This window comes from Oenanthe melanoleuca, chromosome 3 (genome assembly GCF_029582105.1).
Source record: "Oenanthe melanoleuca isolate GR-GAL-2019-014 chromosome 3, OMel1.0, whole genome shotgun sequence".
Taxonomy (NCBI): domain Eukaryota; kingdom Metazoa; phylum Chordata; class Aves; order Passeriformes; family Muscicapidae; genus Oenanthe; species Oenanthe melanoleuca.
In genome coordinates this window covers 107,075,295-107,097,330 of record NC_079336.1, presented here as the reverse complement: position 1 = coordinate 107,097,330, position 22,036 = coordinate 107,075,295, and the positions used below count along the sequence as shown (strand labels likewise).

The following is a 22,036-nucleotide window of genomic DNA, read 5'->3' as shown; positions in this document are numbered from 1 at the left end:
GGCTGGACGAGGTTCAGCTCCGAGCTATCTCTCACCAGCACCGCTGAGGCACTAACCTTGTTTCTCGAGGTGACAGGGCTCGGGGGTACCTGGGGACCGAAGGACAGTCCCTCCTCTGTCGGGTGGTGCCCCTGTGCCCCAGGAGTGGCGTTTCCAGGCAGAGGAGGCACCACAGCACTGGCAGTGGCTCGTTTCCAGCAGCACTGGCCCAGGTCTGTGCTCAGCTCTGCAGATGCTCGATCTCGGGAGTCAGGGCAGCGACCCCATGGCTCAAGAGCCACACCAAGGGGCCCGAGTAACTGAGTATCAGTGAGCTGAGGCCGGGCAGCCACCAGCTCTCACAGTCCTCGCTCAAGTCTATGCTGTGTGGGCAGCAAGACCCAAACAGGGCACTGGGGCAAGGAGGGATGTAAAAGCGCCCTTGTGCCGGCTGGTGGCCTCGCCCAGCGGGTAGCACTCCCTGCCTCCACCCTGCACATCCATGTGGGACACGTGCTCCTCCAGCACTGGAATTAGAAGTGAGCCCTGCTCACACAGCACAGCCAGCTTCCCTGGACCACACATCTCATACTCAGCAGAGGAAACACAGCAGGGAAAAATCATTGGAGAATTAAATCCCCTCCTGCCACAGGCAGGTGGCTGAGAGCCACAGCAAAGCCACCAGCTGAGACAGGTGTGCTGGGATGTTGGCTCCACGGCTGAGCTGTGCACGGAGCTGCTCCTCCTGGCCCCTCCTGCCCCTTTCCACCTCACCCCTCTCCTCTGGGCTCCTTGCCCGCTGTTCTCACTCAGCCCCGGGTCCCATTTGCCTCCATCACTGGTGGCTGCAGGCTCCTGTCTCTGCCTGGTCCCTGCATACATCATCTGCCTCCTCTCCAGGCAGATCCCTCCTTCCACAGCTCCCCTCCCTCTTGAAAAAACTGCCTTAGCAACTGGCAGCAGGCCAGCAGGATCATGGGTTTTCCCTCCCACCCTTCCTTCTCCTCCAAAGAACAAGGTGGCCAGGGAGGGGGAAGGAGCCATAAGGCTTCATGTGCAGCAGCCACAGGGGTTCTGTGTGTGGCAGTGGGCTGGGCACACCTCCTGCCTTCCACATCTCATCCTCCAGCACTCCAGGTGTGCCAGGTGCTCTGGGGTCAGGAGCAGGGAGGGTTCCTTCTTGTCTTTCCTCTCTAGACATCTCCAGATCTACAGCATCTGCCAGGGGAAGGCAGAGAAGGAACAGCTTTCAAACAGGCCATTTCTGCAAGGATTTCCTTCCATTCTTTCAGCCCTGCCTTCCCCACCTCTTGCTGCTCTCCCTGGACTATTTCTTCTCCTGTTTCCTCTCCTTTTCCCCCTGTTCACTGGGTTTCCTCCCCCTCACCCTGTTCTTGCCCTTGCTTTCTATAATTCACATAGTTTGGCCTACAGCCTTCAGTACTTGCCCCTTTTCTGGTGTGACCAGGAATGACATGGATTGAGTGCTTGTGCCAAGCTCTGCATTTATTAGAGAGGGGGAGGAAAAAGAGGAAAAAAACCCTCAAACCCCTGGAAGCTTGCTAGAAGACAATACTCAGGTAGAGTAAGATTGCTCTTGCTTTCCTTGCATGCTGCCTTACTCTGCATTGAGGAGGGATTACCTGGGCTGCTCCAAAGGGACTTTACTGTCTAGCTTGCAACCCTCTGGCAGAGCTAATTTGGCCAGCCTGCTCCTTCCCTGGGGGGAGGGAGGGGGTATCCTGGGGTGGGAGGCACAGAGGGATAAAATCCCCTTCCCCCTGCCCTGATGGCAGAAGAAGGCAGCTACCACCACCCCTTTCCTGCCTGCCATGAGTCAATACTGTGGCAGCCATAGTGGCACCTTACTTCAACCAAAGGTTTCCACCTAAGTCCTTCAAAACTGTCACATTTCTTGCCCTGCCTGCTGTTTGGTGGGAAAACATGGTGAAGTAGATCTGCCTAATATAATTAATCCCTTAATTAAGGGATGTGAGGGGGGAAAGTAGGACACCCCACTGAGAAAATCCAGAGGGGCCACAAACCCAGGGGCTGTGGTTGAGGAGGGCTTTGAGTCCTGACTTCTGGTAGCAGCATTTTAATTTGAGGCCTGGCAGCTGGCTCAGGACATGAACAGAAGGGAGGCTCCATTTCCAGCCAGTTTAAAGCCCAGCCCTCTGCTCCTGCTCCTCTTTCTCCAGCCAGAAGTGCAAAGAAGCCGCTTCTGCCACCCTGAACCGGACTGAGGATCACCTGTCTTCTCTAGCCCCAAGTTAATGCTCCAGTTTCAGGCATGAGGAATACCTATCCTCAACTTGGAGAACATCTGTCCTGAATGTAAGTCCATTTTTAAAGCACCAGAGCATCTTAGCTCCCTTTGGTGGCTGTGGGGACACAGCTTTAGGCTACACCTGGGTTTGGAGAGGGTTTGGTGAGCTGAGCTGCCAGACTTTGGCTTTCACTGGATGAAAGCAAGAGCATGGTCTGGACTCAGATCATATTCCACAGAAGGAAATATGTACAATTGGAAGCAGCAATGATGCTCAAAAACCACACAGGGGCTGGCCAGTGCGCCCCACAGGCAAACCAGCTCCAGCAGCAAGACTTGATCCCAGCTGTGGAGCTCTCATTCAAGGAAAGGCTTGGGGGTCAGGAGAGAAGCAGCTCAGCTTCAGGATGGGAAAAGCCTTCCAGGGTTACCTGTGGATCCACGTGGTCTCTGCACACACACAGCAGCTGCTCTGTCTCCAGCCCTTGGGTGCTGTGACACAGGGACACCACAGGCACAGCCTGAGCTGGCTGTGCTGCCACCATCACATTCCTCGGAGCACTCAGACCCGCAGCTCTGGGAGCCAGGCTGCTCCCACCTTGGAAAGGAAAAGGATTCAGAGAAACAGTAGGGCAGGGGGGCCAGGGAAGAGCTGAGCTTGCAGAGGGCTCCTTCTGCCCTCTCAGATGCAGCTCTGGCAGGCACGACGGTGGTAGCAAGGCCACCCCTGTTTGGATGGCACCCCGAAGACACACAGCAACAGCAACAAACAGAGCAGAATTTCTAAGCAGAGCTCAAAACACCCCCTCCCTCCCTCTTGTGCTACAGGTGACTCCCCCAATTTAGATCACCTCATCACCTCTGCCACTTAATTTGGGTTATAAAAAAGCCTCAACTTAGTGGGTTAGAGATCATCAACACACCCAGAATTACCTGCAGAGAGGAGAACAACAATGTACACCCCTGGTGTGTCACAGGGGCTCTGGGGATGGCAGCAGTGCAGAGCAGCAGCCACAGCACAGCCCCAAACCCAGACACTGCAGGAGCAAAGCAAGAGCCAAAAGGTGCCCAGTGAATCATCCACTAAGGATTGGTTCAACCAGTCTGGAGTCCCACACACAAAATCAAGGACAACCCCAGGACTGTGTCATCCCAGGGAAAGAGGGAGAGAAACGTGCTGGACAGGAGGGACGACTCTTCCATGTGGCCCTGGGGATGAGTGGAAAGGTGGCAAGTCCCAGCTTGCTCTCTCCTGCCAGAAACTCCTATTCCTGCCTCCCCTCCCATGCCCTGTACTCCTGATGTGACCTTCCTTCCAGCTCAGCCACCACACAGCGGCTCCCAGACAGGTCCCCAAGAGGAGCAGGGGATAAGGTGAATGAGACTGGGGAAGGAGAAGGGCACCAAGGGCTCGGAATTGCCAAACAGAAGCATTCCTTAGAAGGGATGGGAGGAAAATCAACCTTCTCACAGTCCATGGGCTGCTCCTGGGGGACAGCAAATCCACGAGGCTCCAACTAACTTCATCTCATGCCTGGGCCTGGGGCAGGGTAAGTGCCCTCCAAAGCTGAGGATGAAAAAGATGTAATTTAAAAATAAAGAGTAGTCCACTCCAGGACATCCTAGCCTGGCTGGCGTTTGCCAGGCTCAGAGCAGACACGGTGGCTCCAGCCTGCCCAGCACCCCTGCCCAGGCCAAACCAGCTTTGGCACCAGCTCTGGGTGCCAGAATGTGCCCAGCTGGCTGGGAAGGGCTCCCTGGGACAGTGGCACCAAGGGACAACTGCAGCCTCAGGAACACACACACCGAGCCTGTTTTCTTGTGCTGCTCTAAATGCTTCAATGCTTCAAGGGAGAGGCATCAAGATTTAAGCCTAAATTAAGATTTAAGATAAACATCAGGAACAAGCCCATTTGGCCCGGCTCCTTTCTCTCTAGCAGACTTGCAATCCGTACCAGGCAAGCAAGGCCCAACCATTTCTGGTTATGGTGTCTGTTCTAAAGCAACTGACCTAAACTTTTTTCCACTTTTTTTCAGTGAAACAGGCAAATTTGGCTCTGTTGTTCCAGAACACCCTGTGCCATCTGCAGATAATTCTCTACAGCTCTGACAAAAAGAGTTAAACAACCCAATAGCTTCGTGTAATATATAATTTATCACTCAGAGTAACCATAAGAAAAGCACGTTTTAAATGTGGGGTTTGACTGTGGTTAACCCTGAAATTAGGGACTTTGTTTTCTTGATTACTGCACTCCTCTTTTTGAAGCACAGCTACCCCCAAAGCCAAGCTCAACTCTGCTGCTTTAAAGCCAGCTCCTAACACCTGCTCCTCACACAGCCTTTAGCATGAAACAGGTCCTGCAACTGTACCTGGGCCAGCAAAGGCAACACCTGCCATGGAGAAGAAGAGTTAAAAACACTTTGTAAAATGCTGCCTCCTTGTTAACCCAAAGGAGAAAACCCAGGCACCCACTCCTGGTTTAGTGTCTCACACCACCCCGAGCAGCAGAGTAATTTACCAACATATAAACGGAGGGCTTAGGGGCAGCTGCACCACATAAACAGTCACGGTGGGGCTCTGAAGTTGCTGTCAGGATATGGGATATAAAGCTGGGTGAATAACTGATTTTTCGGTTCACTGGCAACCCTGAAAAAAGTTTCAAAAGAAAAAAAAATTCATTTGGGGTCGACCGAAACAAATATTTCGCTTTGACTTTTCAGCCCCTTTAACAAAAGTCAGCTCCAAAGATCATTCCAATGAAAAGTTGCTTCAAAGAGGAAAATCTCAAAGCCTTTTATTCAGAAAAGGCTGAAACAAAATAGGTTTGTTTCTTTTCTAGCTAAGGGGGAAAAAAAAGTGTGGCAAATAAAAACAACTCCTTTACAATTTGCCAAAATTTGCCTTTTTTGCTCAATAGTTTACCCAGCTCCAGCACAACCAATTTACACATACAATAATTTAAAGAGAGACACTAGTAATCCTGATGGAATACAAGTTTGTTTTGTTTTTAAAAAAACAAAACAAACAACAACACTGCACAAATGTCCTGAAACTGAAACCCAACAGAAAGTAAGCTCAAAACCACTAAGCTTTTCTTGGCTCGGCTAGAGAATCTTATTAAGTCTCTGAATCATAGAGCCACAGATTTGGGATGTTGTGAAAATTAAATTAGTCTTACTTATTATTAGCAAGGCAAGAAAGGAACCAGGAGATTAGGATGCAGCAAGTGGCATTGTGAGCCAACTTTTCAGCGTGTTTCTGCCTTTCTCCTGTAAACCCACAATTAGCGGCGCCCGCGCTGCTCTGTGGTGTTTTTAATCTCTGGATGCAGGTTCCTGACTCTCCACTCAGCCTAATGCAAATCCAGGATTTAGTGCCACGCCACAGAGAGATTCTCGTTTCACTTCCTGCCTTGTTTCATTTGAGGTCTCTGCTCGCCTGTGCTCTCTATAGGTGCATCTTACCCTATGGCTGCAAGCATTTAGGATCCAGGGAAACCAGGAGTTAAACCCTTGGGATAGAGGAGAAGAGGCACCCATCCATATCGACTTCCAGAGAGTACAACTGAGACAGCCCCACTCCTCTCTTGGTCTGCCTTTTTCATTGGGAGTTTAATATGGGAGTTTGCTAGGTGCTGGATGGCCTTGATGCCTCGGGGGACAGAGGCTGGACAGCTGGGACAGAAACACTGCCCTGCACTATGGGACCAGAGACAGAGATGGGATTTATCCATGTTTATCCATGCTTTCATTCAGAATTCAATTGCTTCACGTGCCAGGGAAGAAGTGGCAGCGAGGCCACTTGTTTTTCCAACTGCTGTACTTTTAAATTAAGCCGGCTCACCTTTGCAATTCACCCACCACTCCTCAGTGGAAAGAAAGCAAAGAGCAGATATTCCAAATGTCTCACCCAAGCCTGGGCTTTAAACAGGAGAAAAAAAAAAAAACCAAAACAAAACAGGTTTTCATATGTCATAAAGAGACAAAGACAGGCAGTGACAGTTTGCTGGAAATTGTTTTAACAGATCACAACTGAAAGTGGCTTTAAACCCAGAGAAATCCATGGAAGGTAAAAATAAACCCATCCAAAGAAAAATTTGGACCATCTCAAATCACTGCTACACCATGAAACCGTAGCCTTCCCGAGGGCAAACTCCAAAGCAATATTTAATGAGCCAATACTTCCATTTATCATGAGCTCATTTGAATAGCAGAGTCCCTACATAATAAATCAAACCTGCCTGCAGAGTTATTATTATTATTGTTGCTTTGTTTAAACAGCTCCTTTATCCCCAAACAGCTGGCTATCAGCACAGCAGGCCTAGGGGTGAGCAGCTGGGCAGCACAGCACCTCTGGTCCCTCAGGCCACGGGACTTCCAGCAGGTGAGGTGTGAAGGGCTGTCCTGCTTTTCCAGCCTCAGCTCTCCCAGGAAACAGCACTCACACCAGGGAGGAATCAGACATCTCCAATCCTGCTCAGAGCAAAAAGGAACTGAAACCCCTCCTAGGTGGACGTGGCTTTTAGCCCTGCACCCTTGGAGTGGGAACCCAGGGGCTTCCAGCACCGACTGCACAGCTCCAGCCACAACTTCTGTCCTTCAGCCAAAGAGAGCAGCTTCTCATCCCTTCCCTCTCCAGGTTACAGCACCCCACAAAACACACAGGCTTTGCAGAGGGGCTTCCCAGCCAGACTGAAAGAATAAGCAAGGTTGGCTCTGTGCAGAAGAGCATGGAGAGCTGGAGTTCCAGCAATCAGGACCTCTGTAGTCCTTGGCCACACCTGTGGAAGCTGCAGGGAGCTCCCAGCACACACATTCCTGTCCCTTGCACTTACTCCTGGTTTCACATCTCCTGTGGTGCTCCAGACAAATAGAGGGATGAACCAGATTTGCTCCAAATCTCCCCTCACAGCCTTTTGGGAGCAGAGTTTTTCCCTTGTCAGAGGTCTCCAGCCCAAGGTGACCACACACAACCTGCCAGGATGGATCAGAGCCCAGAGAATCACTTATTCCTTGGAAAACTGCAGCCTCTCAGAGTACCAGGGAAGCAACACCACCAGGTGAAGCCTACAGGAGATGGGATGTGGTGCCACTGGTTCTCCTTCCAGTGGAGAATAAGGAGCTGGGTTCTGGAAGCACCCTGATCACAGCTGCAGCACTCCAGATGAGCAGCTCCCATGTTCACTGTGCTCATGAGACACATCTGTACCAGCCCAAACAGCATCCAGTACCTCTCAGGATAATTCCAACTGCAGGGAAGGTCTCCCTGTATCAACTCTGTGTGTGTGGGTATAATCATATATAACTGTGTATGATAATTATGCAAAATCAGCTCCTTACAGCAAACTCTAGACAGGGAAAATGGTCTGGGCAGCATAAATTACACAAAAAAGCAAACACAAATCCCTATTATTTGACACTTAAGTTGAAGTGTTTGGCTGGAGAGTGCAGTCTTGAGCTCATAAGCCCCTTCTGTGACCAGCTCCAAACAGGCAGCAATCAATCACACTGTGACTGTAGCATCTTTCCTGACCCCAGCATCTCTCTCTGCATGGAAAAGACACCTGTAACTCTGGGGCTGCACTTCTGCAGCTACAACAGCAACTGCAGGAGAGCCTTAAAATTATTTTTGTGAGTTACTTAGTTTCCCACATGAGTTTGTTTTGTAGGAGAGGAGCAAGGCCTACCTCTGTCTGGCTTTTCTCTTTTCCAGGGGCAGCTCTGTTTTTGGGGAGCTTACAGCAGCAGTGGGGTCTGTAGTGCTGTGTCAGGCAGGAGGGAGAAGCAAACCCTGTTGGAAGTGGAGCACGATCTCCCTTGTGGTCCTGCCAGCGCTCCCTCGCCCGCCTCCACCTGTCTGGGTTGCTGAGAAGAAACCAGAGCCTATTATCAGGCCGGCTGCTTTGTCAGGTGCTCCTTTGATGTAAACTCAGATGTGCTGATGGCAGCAAACAGCCAGAGAGAACCCAACGTGCCCTGCACGGTGACCTGCAGAGATTAGAGTCAGCGGGGCTGTAGACAAATCACCGAGGTTAAACGTGAACGAGCTGAGAAGTCTTGGGAGAAGCACCCAGGGAGGAAAAATAAGCAATGCAGACAGAAAACAGGAAAACAAGGCAGACAAGGATTGACTAGACCCTACTCATGCATAAATCAAAGCCTTTCCCCGCCTCTTGATACTTTAGCTTTGCCCAAATGTTCCTGCTCCACTTGCTGCAGGGCAGCTGGCTGAGAGAAACCCTTGGTGCACCTTTGCAGGATTCTGCCTGTCACAGTCATCACTGCAGAACCAACTCAGCCCTTACAGGGGGAAAATACACAGGCTTCCCCCACCCACCCCTTTCTTTTATCCTTTTTTCTTTTTCAAAAGTTTGTGGAGAGCTGGTGACCTTTTGCAAGGGAAGAGGACCAGGAGGCCTGCAAGGCCAGAAAATCCCATGCCCACATCTAAGCTGAAGCAATGCCATATCTGTGCAGATTCCCTTCCTGAAAATCTGTCCCTGCCTGCAGCTCAGCTGCATTTTGCAATTTTAAAATTTAGAGAATGAGGCTCTGCTTTTAAAGGTGAAAACATTTAATATGGGGCAGTATAGCACACCATTGCATTACTTAATTTTTTCATTAGTGGTGATGTTCTGCCCCATCAGGACCATTTCTGATTTAGGGACCATTCAGCAGGTGACAGATGGAATTCAGACTCCAAATTCATGGGGAAAAACCAGAATGCACCAGAGAAAAGTACTTTTTTCACTGATCAACCTTTCTGCAGCTAAATGAGGCTTGATGCCTTATTACAGACACATCTACCTTTGGAATCCCAGTTGCTGACAGCATTATCTGTATCCATCAAAAAGGACAGAAACAGCACAGAAATGTAAAATTCCTCCTGCAAACACACTAAAATCCCCCTTGCCACCACACCACCACTTGCTAACCAGGTCAGCCACATTGTGTTCACACTTGCAAACACAAGGGTGAATTTCCATCCTTGCTGACCAGAAGTGGCAGAGTAAGACCAAGATGTCAGCAAGAGCAGATTTCTGCACACCAGGCTAACAAGATTTCAGCTGTGATCCTCCTGACTCAAAACACACTCCAGGGATCAGTACACTTAGGGATTTGTTGATAGCAAGTCCTGGACTCTCTCCCCTCATGCTGTGGTGCCAGGCTGGCCTGGGCAGTGCTGCACCTCACTGGGTATCTCCCTACAGCCACTCCCAGTCTCAGGGGAAAGTGGCTTTCACAAAAAGATGAAAATTTAAACACACACACTGCAACATTTCATTCAGCAGTGTCCTGAGACAGTTTCACTTCCACAGTGCCAGCATGGTCCTGCAGTACACTGCACAAATCAAACACAGGGAATAAATTGGAGCCTGTGCCAGCTGCAATGGTCCTATAAGCTGGAAAGGACCAAACTCCCTGCCTCTTCAGGCCTGGTCTGGGGAGAATTGGCTCAGGCTGCCTTCTGAATGAAAGGACAGCTTTCCTAAGGACTGAGCTCACTCTGCCAGCCTGCTAAGGAGCTGCATTGATTGGAAACCTAAAGGACAGCTGTTTGTTCCTCCCTTTCCACCCTGCTTCCTCCTCCCCAGCCAAAGGAGGGGGAAAGTTGCCAGGAGAGACTTCATCTAGAGGGCCAAGGATAGAGGGAAAGGGAGAGGACATCCCTTCAAAATAGAAAAGGGGAGAAAATGTTCCCATAGGAGTACAAAGCACCACACAACTGCTCCTTTTGCCATTGTCAGAGGGAGGCAGCTCAGTCCAAGGGAGAGTGGAGAAACCTGCAAGAGTGTGAACAGCTGCAAAACACCCGTCACCAGCTGCACGTTGATTCTTAACTCGCTTCAGCATTAAATAAGTGACAAAAGGCTTTAGTGCTCCTAATGGAAACACAGTACCTGCACCAGTAAAATAACATAGCCTTGAAAGAAAAACTCTTTTTGGTGGTAGAATTCATGTGCAAACAGGTTTCAGGTCCAAGTTGCTGAGATTGGGACAAAATGTTTTATTGTATTTGGGGCTGGAGACAGAGAGGAAAGGGAAGATTTGAAGGTGTTAGGGAGACACTTCATGACTGCTTTTGATTTGCTTCCAAAATATCCATGTTTTCTATTTGTGCTAAGGCTCCCTGTAGCTTAAAAGCCAAAATGTGATCCAGAAAGGCCTTATGGATCCTGAGCCAGTCTCTGCATTTTTGAAAGTGCTTGTTAGGTACTTTCCACTCTGCTCTGAATTCCCGTGGAAGGTGCTCCCACCATTCATCCACATCCATCTCCAAGACTGTTGTAAGTAAAATGCTTTAGGGAGAGATACAGCAAATCTTGTTGCTTTGTCTTCTGTAAACTCCTTGGACTGGTGAGAATAAAGGAGTAAAAAACCCAAACCAGCAGTCCAGCTACTCATGGAGTGTCTGCACACAGCTGCCAGCGTTCACTTGTTCTTTCCAGGCAGTCTCCTCACACACTTCTTCTCCTCAGCCAAAGAAGACCTGAAAAACCAGCTCCAACCACAGCAGAAATTACAATGCAGACAGTATCACAGCTCTCCACACCTGAATGACAGCCCAAGAGGACACTAAAATACAGACATTAGACATTGACCACCCATGTGTCTTCTGCATGTCCCACTGTACCTCAATCTGCTTCTCTGACCATAGAGCTGTCCACTGCCTTTGGAAAGATTTGATGGAATAAAGCTGTGTGTCCTTTCCCCTGTGCCACTGTGGCCAAGACCAGCTGCTCCCTCAAGCAATAGGGGAGACCCTTACTCTAGGGGTTCTTTGGGCTACTTACACCAATAAGCTGCAGCTGACAATTAGCAATGTGGAACTAGCATGGGAGAGGGGCCAATTTGTCTGCTCCTTTTACTACTGGAGTTGGAGTCTGTAACAAACAAACTCCCCAGTGTGGCACAAGGGACTGCATCCATGCCACCCACAGTGTTTGGGGTAGGATGGGCTTTTTCCCCTAAGGTGCAAGTCCAAAAGGTTCTCCCCTGTGCAGAGCCAGGCCAGCTGTGGCAGCGTGGCTCACAAGGATGGAGCTGAACACCACAGAGGTCTTTGGGGTTTGTGCTGCAGCGAGGTTTGTGATGCCCACAGCACCATGGCACGGGACCACAGCTCCCTGAAGAACCCTGGACAACTCCTTTTCCTACGAGGTATCCTGCAGAGCAGCTGGAGGCCAGGCAACACTGTAAGGTCTGATCCAAAGAACTTGCTTTTCTCCCCTTGTGCAATGCCTTCTGAAGACCAGCTCAGGCAAGGCAGCACTGTCTGCTGTTTATAAGATGAAGACAGTCGTGAAAACTACACTTGGTCTCAGTAACTGCCCTCACTGCAATTCTGTGCTGAGGGAAATGAACACTGAGTGTTAGACACTTAAAGAGTCTAAAAACAACTGAGACACATTCCATTGGAAAAGCAAAACCAAAAGCACACACATGGCTGCTGAGCTGAACCTGCTCCTCAGCTTTTCCTCCCTCTCCACGTGACTTTATTGCTTTAAATATGGAAAGTGAGGTTCACACCATGACAGCAATCCCAGCAGGAAACCTACTCGTATCCTGAGTGGGTTTGCTTGCTGGACCTGGTGTGAACCATGCACAAGCACTAACAAACTCTGATGAACAAGGACCACTCACAACAGCTCCACTGACAGTAGGTGTAGCAAATGCCACCTGGGCACATGACCAGTGAGGGCCCAGGTGACAGCCTAGCAGAATCCCCCAGGGAATACAGCCCAATCTGATGCCTCAGAACAGTATTTTGCACACATGGGGCACATATCCTAAACACACAAAACAATGCCAAAAGGATCATTAAGCATATGAAAAACCATGCCAGAAGAATTATTAAGGATGTTTTAGGCAAACATTAAAAAATATGTACAATACCCTAATTTGACTCTCCTTTGTTTATTTTGTTTTCCACAGGACCTCAGTGTCTTTTAGTCCAAGGAGAAATATTTTTTTGCCCCTTCATATTCTAGAAGTAGTCCTGAGCCTTACTTGAGGCACACAATCCAATTACAGAACATAACTGCAGATATGTGCCAGATCAGCAGGGTCCTGACAGAATCAGCAGACCTGCAGAGGAAGACTCAGAGACCCTAAACTAGGAAAAATACTTTTCTTTGGTGACCACAGAGTGAATCTAGACACGAGAAAGATTTCCCTCTCTGCCTTTGAGATGTGTGTGAGACCTATGCCAGCTGAGTCCTTCTCAGATATTGCTGACAAAGAGTTCATCTTTGCAAACTGTCTGTAACACAGGGTTAACAACATATATTACATTTCTAAGTACAGGTTGACAAGGTAAAAACAAGAGCTCCATTGGTTTTGGATGCATCACACGTGCACCTGACCCCCAGTGCCACAAAACCATGACTGAGGATCAAACAAGCGAAGCTCCTAACTGCTTAAGCTACATCCCAGAGAAATTAGCATTTCTGCACATCCCAATCAGGCAACTCATGCTGGGTATCAAATGACAGAAGTGCACAAGTGAAAAAAGCTGGCATGGCCAGCTGCTTCCAGCCAGGAGAGCACCATACTGCACTGTGCCTTCTCTGTAATCTCCACACAGGGCCATCTATTCCATTCAGCCACAGGAAGCAGGGGCCCTTCAGAGAAGAGTTGCACTGCACTACGCTGAATCAGAGAATAAATCCGCACAGGTCACGAGGCAAGGATCAGGTGAAGACAGGAGGATATGTAGCAACACCTGTCACATTGCAGACACATGACAGCAATGAAGCTGCAGTTCCAAATCCATGGCAGAGCTTTGCTTTGGAGGATTTGATTTCATACCTACAGTGATATCTAAAAATAATTTTTGAAAAAGGTCTTCTAACATCTGGATTTGTATCAATGCCACAACAGGCACCAGTGGCTGCATTTAAACCCCTTAATCTGCAGCCCAGCTCTCTACCAACAAAAACTGACAGCAAGAGCGGGGCTGTGGCGATGCACTCTCACTCACCCCATGGCTGTGACACATTTCTTCTGCAGAACAGGAACTCAGACCCTTGCATCTCCGAGGCTCAGTTCCAGATTTCAGAGGAAAGCAGCCAGTGGGCACAGTGTGTGCACCTGTAATCTAGCCCAGGCTTTCCCTTTTCTCCAAATGCTCCTGCTCCTCATGGTTGTATCCCACTTTCTCCGCCATCTGCTCTTCCTATAGCTATCCCAGCTGCCTATACTCTGAGTACTGCTTCACCTTCCTATTTCTCCTACTCAGAGCTTCTGCTGAACTCTTGCTTTGTGTTTTCTTGCAGCTCTACCTTCCCTTGTTTTTAGCCCTCTGAATTTAAATGTGTTTCTTCCCATCTCCTTTTGCATTCCAGGCTCTCTGGAGGAAACAGACCAGGCTGCTTGCTGCCTTTAGCAGCTGTGCTTTTTGGCAGAGGCCAAAGACAAAAAAAAACTTCTCTTACTTTGCAGCAGACACTCCTAGAAGGTACTATGCAATTATTAGATGACATATGCTTTTATAAATTGTATTCAAGTGTATTTTGCAACTATCCTGTATTTTCAAAATGTTCTGAAATTTAGAAGATAAATATGCAGAGTTGCAGAACTGGCACAAAATATAAATGGTTGGACCAAGGGTGATTCATCTTACTTGCACTACATCTTGCTACATCTCTCTATTAAGCCCACCAGATATTCAGCTCAAATGCAGCAGTCAAACTTCCCAGCAACAAAACTTCCCACATGATTTCATTACCAGGCAAAATTCTGTATAACAACTCAACGTGATGAAGAGTTAACTTCAGTACACACTGACTGCATCTGATGACATGTACACACGTTATTTGCAAGCTTTACTTTTGGCATCTCAGAATGAATTTGCTGAGCTAATAATATTCTGAGGAGGTGTCAAAGTTCCAGGTGCTATGGGCAATCCAGCACTGCCAGCACCTGCAGCAGGTGGTGGTGCTCTGGGTAAGGCAGATCTGAACCCCCAAGTCTCACAGCACAGTCTTTCAGATAACACAAGCAGAGCCCAGCCCTTCTTAGCAGTCATTCAGGAGCCTGCAGCTCACTTCACAGTGGGATCTTTGGACTTTGCTTCTTGGCCATGTGCCAGCTCAGGGAATTGCATCTGAACCAGGTGTCCTCCGCTGCTGGACAGGCACATAAACACTTGCTCCTCAGTGACACCAGTCCTGGGGTGAACATGATGCACCCTGACATGTCTGGTGCACATGAAACAGGAACACAAATGTGCACAAAGTATCAACTGCCCTCCTGCCCGTGAGACTAAACTAGACAAGGCATGCTGTGTCAATGGGAACAGCATGGAAGGACAACCCTGAATCTGTTAGGCAAAACTTTCTGCATATGAACAGAGCTGCCTGTACAAGACAGAGGAGAGAGGCAAGAGGATCCTGTCTGTCCATCCCACCATCAACAACAAAAAAGGAGGCTTAAGATAGGAGACAAAAAGCAGTCCTACATTTTAAGGCAGGCAGCATCTACCCCAAAAGGTTGAATTTGGAAGTAAGCTTTACATCTTTCATGAGTGTGAAGGTCAGTGGGAGGCAGAAAGAACATAAAAACCCCATAAACACATTCTGGCTAGTACCAGGTTTCACAAAGTTTCAGATTGGTACATCAGTCACAACAGAAATCTCCTTTTTCCCCTCCCCCATCCCGGCAGGCCACCAGAACTGCACTCAGAGACTGGAAGACAAATGGGCAGCTGCCTCTGGAGGCAATTGTGAGGAGACTAAAGATCAACTTGCAGCTGGCACTTCCACCCCCACCTCTCCTTAATACTTCAGTCCACTCGCTGCCAGACAAGGATCATGAGTCAGCTCCTAAACATATTCTCCTTGAAACAATAGCTATAGCTCTGTGCTGCAGCTATCCCACTGCTCCAGCTCCAAGGGACACGCCACAGTCACGGAAACAAAGGCACCAATTTTAACCTACAGCAGCCCAGCACCAGAACTGAATGATAAAATAAGCATGCACTAAAGAATACTGTGCTAAACCTGGGAGACTAGCAAAGCTAATTTTGACATGTAACAGGCATGAAGTCAGTGCTGTAATGACAACCTGCAGAAACAGCAAACAGAAGTGGGTTTGGGGCTACATGGTAAAGCAGATGGCTTTTGCTTAAACCTTTTCTGCTACAACAAGGTACAGTTTGATACCACATCATTGTACGCTGCAGTACTAATTAGAGGGCAAAAGAGACAATTCAGCCTTTACAAATTAACTTTACCATAGCCATAGGAGCTGCTCTCTCAATTCTGAGCAGCCACCACTCACTGAAACTCCCGTATTCACAAAGATGGAACCCCAGCACTGGTCCCTCAAGGACATTTTAAGAAGTAAAAAGCTTCCTTTTGCAAGGACAACCTTTCAGTTTACCCAGCTAATGACATCAGACTCAGGCTTTGCTGACCCAAGTGCTGTCAGACAATAAAGAATTCAAATAATAGATAAAAAAAAACACACTAGAGATATCTCACAATTAGATGTTAAGTGATGAACTGGTGGTGACTACTGACCACTTAAAGAGCTGTGCACATAGTAAAGACATGGAAGAGTCTATGTCCATGCACCATCAAGAAACAGCAGCACCCAGAACATGCCTTACCTGTAGCCAGTCCACTGAGACCTCTGATGAGATGCTGCTCACAGAGCTAGAGTGCCAGCTAACATGAGAAGAGACTTCAGTGACTGCTGTGCTTCAGGTTTTTTTTGTAGCTAAGAAACCAGCAAACCCAGTTGTCCTTTCTTGCCTCACCATAGCTGGTGTTTCTTACAGCTAAGTACAGCCAATCACTTTGAAGAAGTCTCTAACCCCAAATAACACGAGCTACATTGCCCTACAAGGCAGAAGGGAAATTAGAGATAGAAGTAAAAGACTGACTCCCAACACGATAAAGAGACAGGAGAATTTAAGGAAAATCTGCAGGACCCTGCCAGGTGTGGTTTGTGAGACTGAGCAACACAAATCAGAAGGTCCTACAGCACATCAATTTTACCACTAACAGAGAAGTGAGTAATGCACACATTCTTTAAAAGATATAGCAGGCCGTAAACATATGTATCTTTTAAATTATTTTATTTTGTGTAAGCTAAAAGGAAATTTACACACTTAAATCTCAAAAGACCTTGGGCATGCATATTGACCTTTTTAGAGGTTCTTCGACATAGCTCTCTTTTTTCCATAGGAATTTCCCCAGACATTTACAACCCATAGTTTTTTACTGTATATACAGCCTAAAACCATAGCAATCTATGATTATGTCATTTTACACTGTGCAAAATCAAACAGGAATAGTGGTACAACAGAACATAAAAATTTTAACAGGTAAATTTCATTGTAAGACATTCATATTGTTTTGGTCCTTCTTTTCCAAATCAAACTGATTAAAAGTAGACAACCTTCTAATGACCAAAAGAAAAAAAAAAAAAAAAAAAAAATCAAGCATTTAGACAGTAATCCATAACTGGAACAAGAAGTTACTGACAGCATACCTTTCAAAAGGCTATATAATGACAGAGCCATACTATTGAAGTTCAAGAACATAAAAACTGATCAGCCAATCAATCAAACAGGGGGAGGGGATGGGGAAAAAGAAAAGGAAAAACACATTTAAAGCTTGTTAAAACACAAAAGAAATTATTGGGTTTTAAAGAAACAATAACTGAAAAACCCACAAAAGGGACAACATAACCTTTTGATTTTTTTTCCAGCAAGAAGTATTTTAATATATGCAGGAAAGAAAAAGTTGCTCAATGCAGTCTGAAAGTCTTAAGGGGGAACTTCACAGATTGTGAAGACTGAATTTTTCATTATGTGTATAGGATTTTTTTTTAACTTTTAGAAGTTTTTTAAGAAGGACACCACCAGTGTATTTCACAAAGACGTAAATGTATACAGCCCAGCACAACAAAAAGAATAGATCTTCAAAAAGATTTACCCCCAATTATTTACATTTTTCTCTAATATAAATTTAGGACTCCAGTATGTAAATAAATATACATTACTATGTATACCTTTCTAGTGCTGCTTACCAACAAATCATCTGAACTTGATATTTTTTTAATTAAAGCAAGATTGCTTTTTACGACCCGCAGAGGGAAGAAAAAAAAAAATCAATAGAAAATGTCCAATTCACATCACTTTAGTCTACCTTTTCTTGGCAGCTTGTTGAAGGTGTTAATGTGGCTGGGAACATCAACACCTTGGCATGCATGAAAGTTAAGTCAGGAAGGCTAGAAATCACCTTGGCAGCCTCTTCACTAAGATGTTCTTCCTTTTTAGGCTTCCTGTTGGGAAGAAAAGAACAAAGTGCATTAATCCAGTGCCTGATATCCCTGGGATCACTGAAACAATCACTGATTGATGCAATGTTCTGTCAGCTTGTCTCCCACTGACAGGCACTTCTGTAAGCTACTTGAAGGTAGTCTAATGTTATAATACCTACCTGCCTACCAATAATGTGTTAACAGAGAGTCAGCAAAATGTTCCTGTGTATATTGTTGCAATAAGGAAAAAGCATCCTATTCAAACGATAATTTTTAGATTTTTTTTCAGCAGCTTCAAGAGTCAAAAGACTTACTTGAAGAGACAACCATGCCCATACTCTAGAGATAAAACAGTTGGAGCATTAGCTCTAAACTACCTAAATTTGACACAATTCTTCAAAAATAAAATGGCAAAGAGCTTAAAAGGCCATTAAGAAACTCCTAAGTTACTTCTCAATAATTATAAATTAAAAAGCACTTATGCTGTATTTTCAACATGACTGTTCTCAGACTGCACATCGTACCACTCTACACTGTGATCCCAAAAACTTTTTTACCCTCAGGATTCAGCAGCAGTAGAAAGTGCCTCACAAATAAGTGTATCTACTTGTTTTGAAATGCAGGATTATGAGTAGCCATGATACATACAGCAGTTTGGGAATCACTAGGGTTTACTTTACCTTTTGCATTATTCACAAGAATTACTGAGCAGAAATGAATAAAGACGTTTGAATCCATGTCGCTTGGTTCTCACTATTATGCAAAAAACTCACACTTCTCAAGTAAAATGAAGCCTGGCTCAGACTGCTGAAGACCCCCCTCCTTTGCCCAAACATTCATACTTTACACACATCTGGCTTACCTTTGAAGAACACTGCCTACTACTAGAAATACTCAAACATTATTCCAGTTTCAAAAAGGCACCTGCTAAATCCTGTAATGATGTAAGAAATTCCAACTGAATAAGCTCCCTCACCTTGGGGGAAAAAAAAGAGCTGAGACAAAATGCCTGAACCAAAGAAACTGCTTTCCCTAGAACAATTCAGAAATTTCCTTTCTGTATCTGCTCTTATTTATAAACTTTACACCAAGCCCATGAGAGGACAACGTCCACTCCAATCATGAAGCAGTATGTACTTTTTGTCAGTCCCCATGAGGATTATTTCCTCAGCTGAGCAGAGACCAGTGGTAAGCAAGGGGCTACATGTTTGATTCCACAGCATCCTCAGAATTCCTTAGCCAGAAGAAAAAAGAACTGGAGTCAAATGCATCCTTGACATCTGATGATTGTGTTGACCATCATCACTGATCATTGTGCTGACACTGAACTATCACTTGTTTGCTACTTGAAATCCTCACTTGATGAAAGTTCTCTAGATGAGGCAGTCTAAATACTGACTTACCTTCACTGAACAGCATTTTTTTTTTCTTTGCTGCAGTGGAATTTCACGAACTACTGACTAGGCAAATTACCAAATTCTGGAGGATAAACAAAGCTGTGTGCTGGATTTACTGAAGGAAGAAGCAGAGAGCCAGAATGTGCCTCCTCTAACAACTTCACAGTCAGCTCTGTTTGCACTCAAAGGACTATCTCTGAGCTGTTGAAATGTGGTTCGCACCCACCACTGTGTTATCAGTATCTGGTGCCACCATTAATAACCACTTACCACAAGCCTCTTAAAGGTACAACCTCCTGATGATCAAGGACTTAGAGCTAACAAAGGAGTGTTTGACAGAGGAAGCCAAGGGAAGAGGGCTGCCTTGGAGATGTTCCTGCAATTGTTCATCAAGTAAAATGGAACTCACACACTCCTTGCTATTTATATTCCTCTTCCTCCTCTGCTCAACTACAGCATGCTAAGAAATGGCACTGCTGAGTCCCAGAGGCAGCACTGTGTTTCATTCCATGGTCACGTGCAGCACCTTTACCACAGGCCGGTGCCATCACTCCTGCTGTACCAGCTGCTCTCTCTGCAGAACGCACACCAGTGAGCCCAGTCAGGTGTCAATCTCACCCAGTTACCGACCGCTCCCCTCCTGGCTGGAATATTCCCCTTTGCAATAATTTATGCACTCCAGTGTAATAAATATCCATAAAGCAGGAGAAGCTAACACACTAACACAGCAACCACTGCTTAAGTGTGACCAAGGCAGAACTATAGATACAATCACTTAGTAATGAGATTCAAACCCTTTTTTGAAATCATCTCAGTGCAGAAGGGTGAGACGGTCAAAATTCTACATTCCTCAATGGAGAGAGGCAGATTCCTCCACAAATTCAATAACACTGGACACTGCAAGTACCCTTTCTGTGTAACAATCAACACTTTTGGCAGCAAACATCACCAGGACAATCCTAAAGAGTTATTCATTAACTGTCTAATTTTAAAAGACAAAGCAGCAGCATCATAACAGACAGGTTTTGCCCTTAAAACTTAGCAAACTTGCTACCAGCTGTGATGTCCTTTAATAGAGGCAAGAGAAATAACTGTGTTTTAACTTCAGGCACCACTTTTGCTGAAGATGTTTCTGTTGCCAAGAGCTTCCCTTGCTCTTGAGCTCTGATCAGAGGAGGGGAGTCTTACAGAGCTTCCCCTGCTCATGCACACCTCATTTCTAGGTGCCATGGCTTAAAGAACAGACACCTAAGTGAGTGTACAGTCAGTGGTAGCTGTACTACTTCTGTCTGCTTTGGAATCAGAACATTTGATTACAAAACCATGAAAGGACCCATCCCTGGATCAAAACAAAGTCTCTGCCTCATTCAGGTTTCAAAATAATCGTCTACAGCACACTTTGTCCCCATCCATTTCTTCTCTTACACTAGGTTACATTCCCTCCCAACAAGGACAGGAGGGATACCCCTAACCAAGCATTTGTACCAGCCTCTCTACCTGTAGGCACTAAATTTCGTTTTCAAAGGCATGTTAACACTAAGCCACAAGAAATGAACCAGACTGACAGACAGGAAAGTTGTTGGAGGAAAATCTGGCAAAAAAAGAGGGAATGCTTTGTCCATCCATCACTTGCGTGTCACTGTACTGTTTTGCATTCCAACCCCTTCCTGCAGCATTCAAGTCTTTCAGGGCTTCAGTCACCTCTCCTGTTTGCAAAGAGTTTTCAGGATAGAACCAGTAAGGCCAGGCTTTATCAGTAACAATAAGCTGATTAGAAAAACGTACTTTAAAAACATTCTGTAATTAAGAGTTAGCCTGCTCCATCCAACACCATCCCCAAGGAGTATTTCCAGTTTAAATGAGACTTTTGGCCATTTCTTGGAAAGGTATCAGTGCTCTGCTTTCCTTCAAAAAGATAGCAGATAAACTTTTGATCTCTGCCAATTCTATCGAACTAGGCAAGGCTGGAGACACTCTGTGGAATGCTGCACTGGATCCCTGACCTTCAACACTTACTGCTGCTGTCAGAGTTTCAGGCTCAAGCTAAAGAGGAAGTTTCCCTCCTCTCCTAATACTTTCCTGCTGAGAAACCAACTTTCTGGTTCAAGGCTTTGCAACTAAAGACAGGGCTATTTTAGACAAAGACGACTCTTCACACGGCATCCCACAGCTGAACAATGGTATTTTCCCTAAAGATTCTGAATTCAGCCAAGTTACAGACATGAGATAGCCTCAGCACAGCTGAAGTTGCCATCAAAGTGATCCTAATCTACTGGTTCTGTGTTCCTCAGTCAATTATCATGAGTGTCTAATAGTTAACATTTCCAGGCTGGTGAATGAACCTCATTCTCACTGACCTGCCTGGAGCCACTCCTATTTTAAAGTTTCCAGTTCATTACAAAGGAATTTTACAAATTGAGAAGAAAAGCATATTTATTACAAAAAGCTAACATTGTGCCACACTACTGGCATACTGCTGAGGCTATACCTTCTTATTTCTCAAAAAGTCTCTAGCCTGAAAAAACAGACTGCTTTTTTTTTTCTTTTGGGGAGCATGAAATCAAGAAGAAAAAGAGTTGATAAAAACATACAAAATGTATTAAACTGTGAAAACAGCTCATCCTTGTATGTGTCTGAACTTAGCCTCCAAGTCTGAGGTCCCCAGCCTGAAATATTGCTACATCACAGAACTAGAACCAATTCCTGTTGGTAAGCAATGCTCTCCAGAACAGAGGAAGAGCTCTGATATCTGGATAAAGAGCTTTAAGAGCACAAGTAAGAGCTTTCAAGTGCACTGTGAAAGCACTGGGAAAAAAAACAAACTCCTTGAATAAATGAAACAGTACAGAAAAATGAGGGTCAACATTCATTTAAGCAAAGTTCCTTTGTAAACAAAAAGCTAAGACATTTTAAAGCAAGGTACAATTCTAAGAGTGCAGATACAACAAAGATACATTTGGAGTTTGCATGTCCTGCTGTGGTTACTTTAAAATTAAGCTTAGAATATAATACAAAAGTATTTCAACTGCAGCTATGTTTTCAAATTCCTAAAAGCCAAACTTCCACTACAGCATCTGTATGGAGATTGTGCAATCCATAGACAGAAAAAGAGGCA

The 22,036-nt window shown here is 46.0% G+C and overlaps 1 protein-coding gene across 2 annotated transcripts in view; it reads right to left on the bottom strand.

The window, feature by feature from the left end:
* Positions 1–16,317: 16,317 nt before the first annotated feature.
* Positions 16,318–22,036, bottom strand: part of AFTPH (aftiphilin) — a 42,425-nt gene continuing 36,706 nt past the window's right edge. For both annotated transcript variants that reach the window (XM_056488876.1, XM_056488877.1), the window contains one exon: positions 16,318–17,545. In XM_056488876.1, coding sequence (XP_056344851.1) covers positions 17,401–17,545 — 145 coding nt within the window. In that variant the 3' untranslated portion in view covers positions 16,318–17,400. The remainder of the gene's footprint in view (positions 17,546–22,036) is intronic.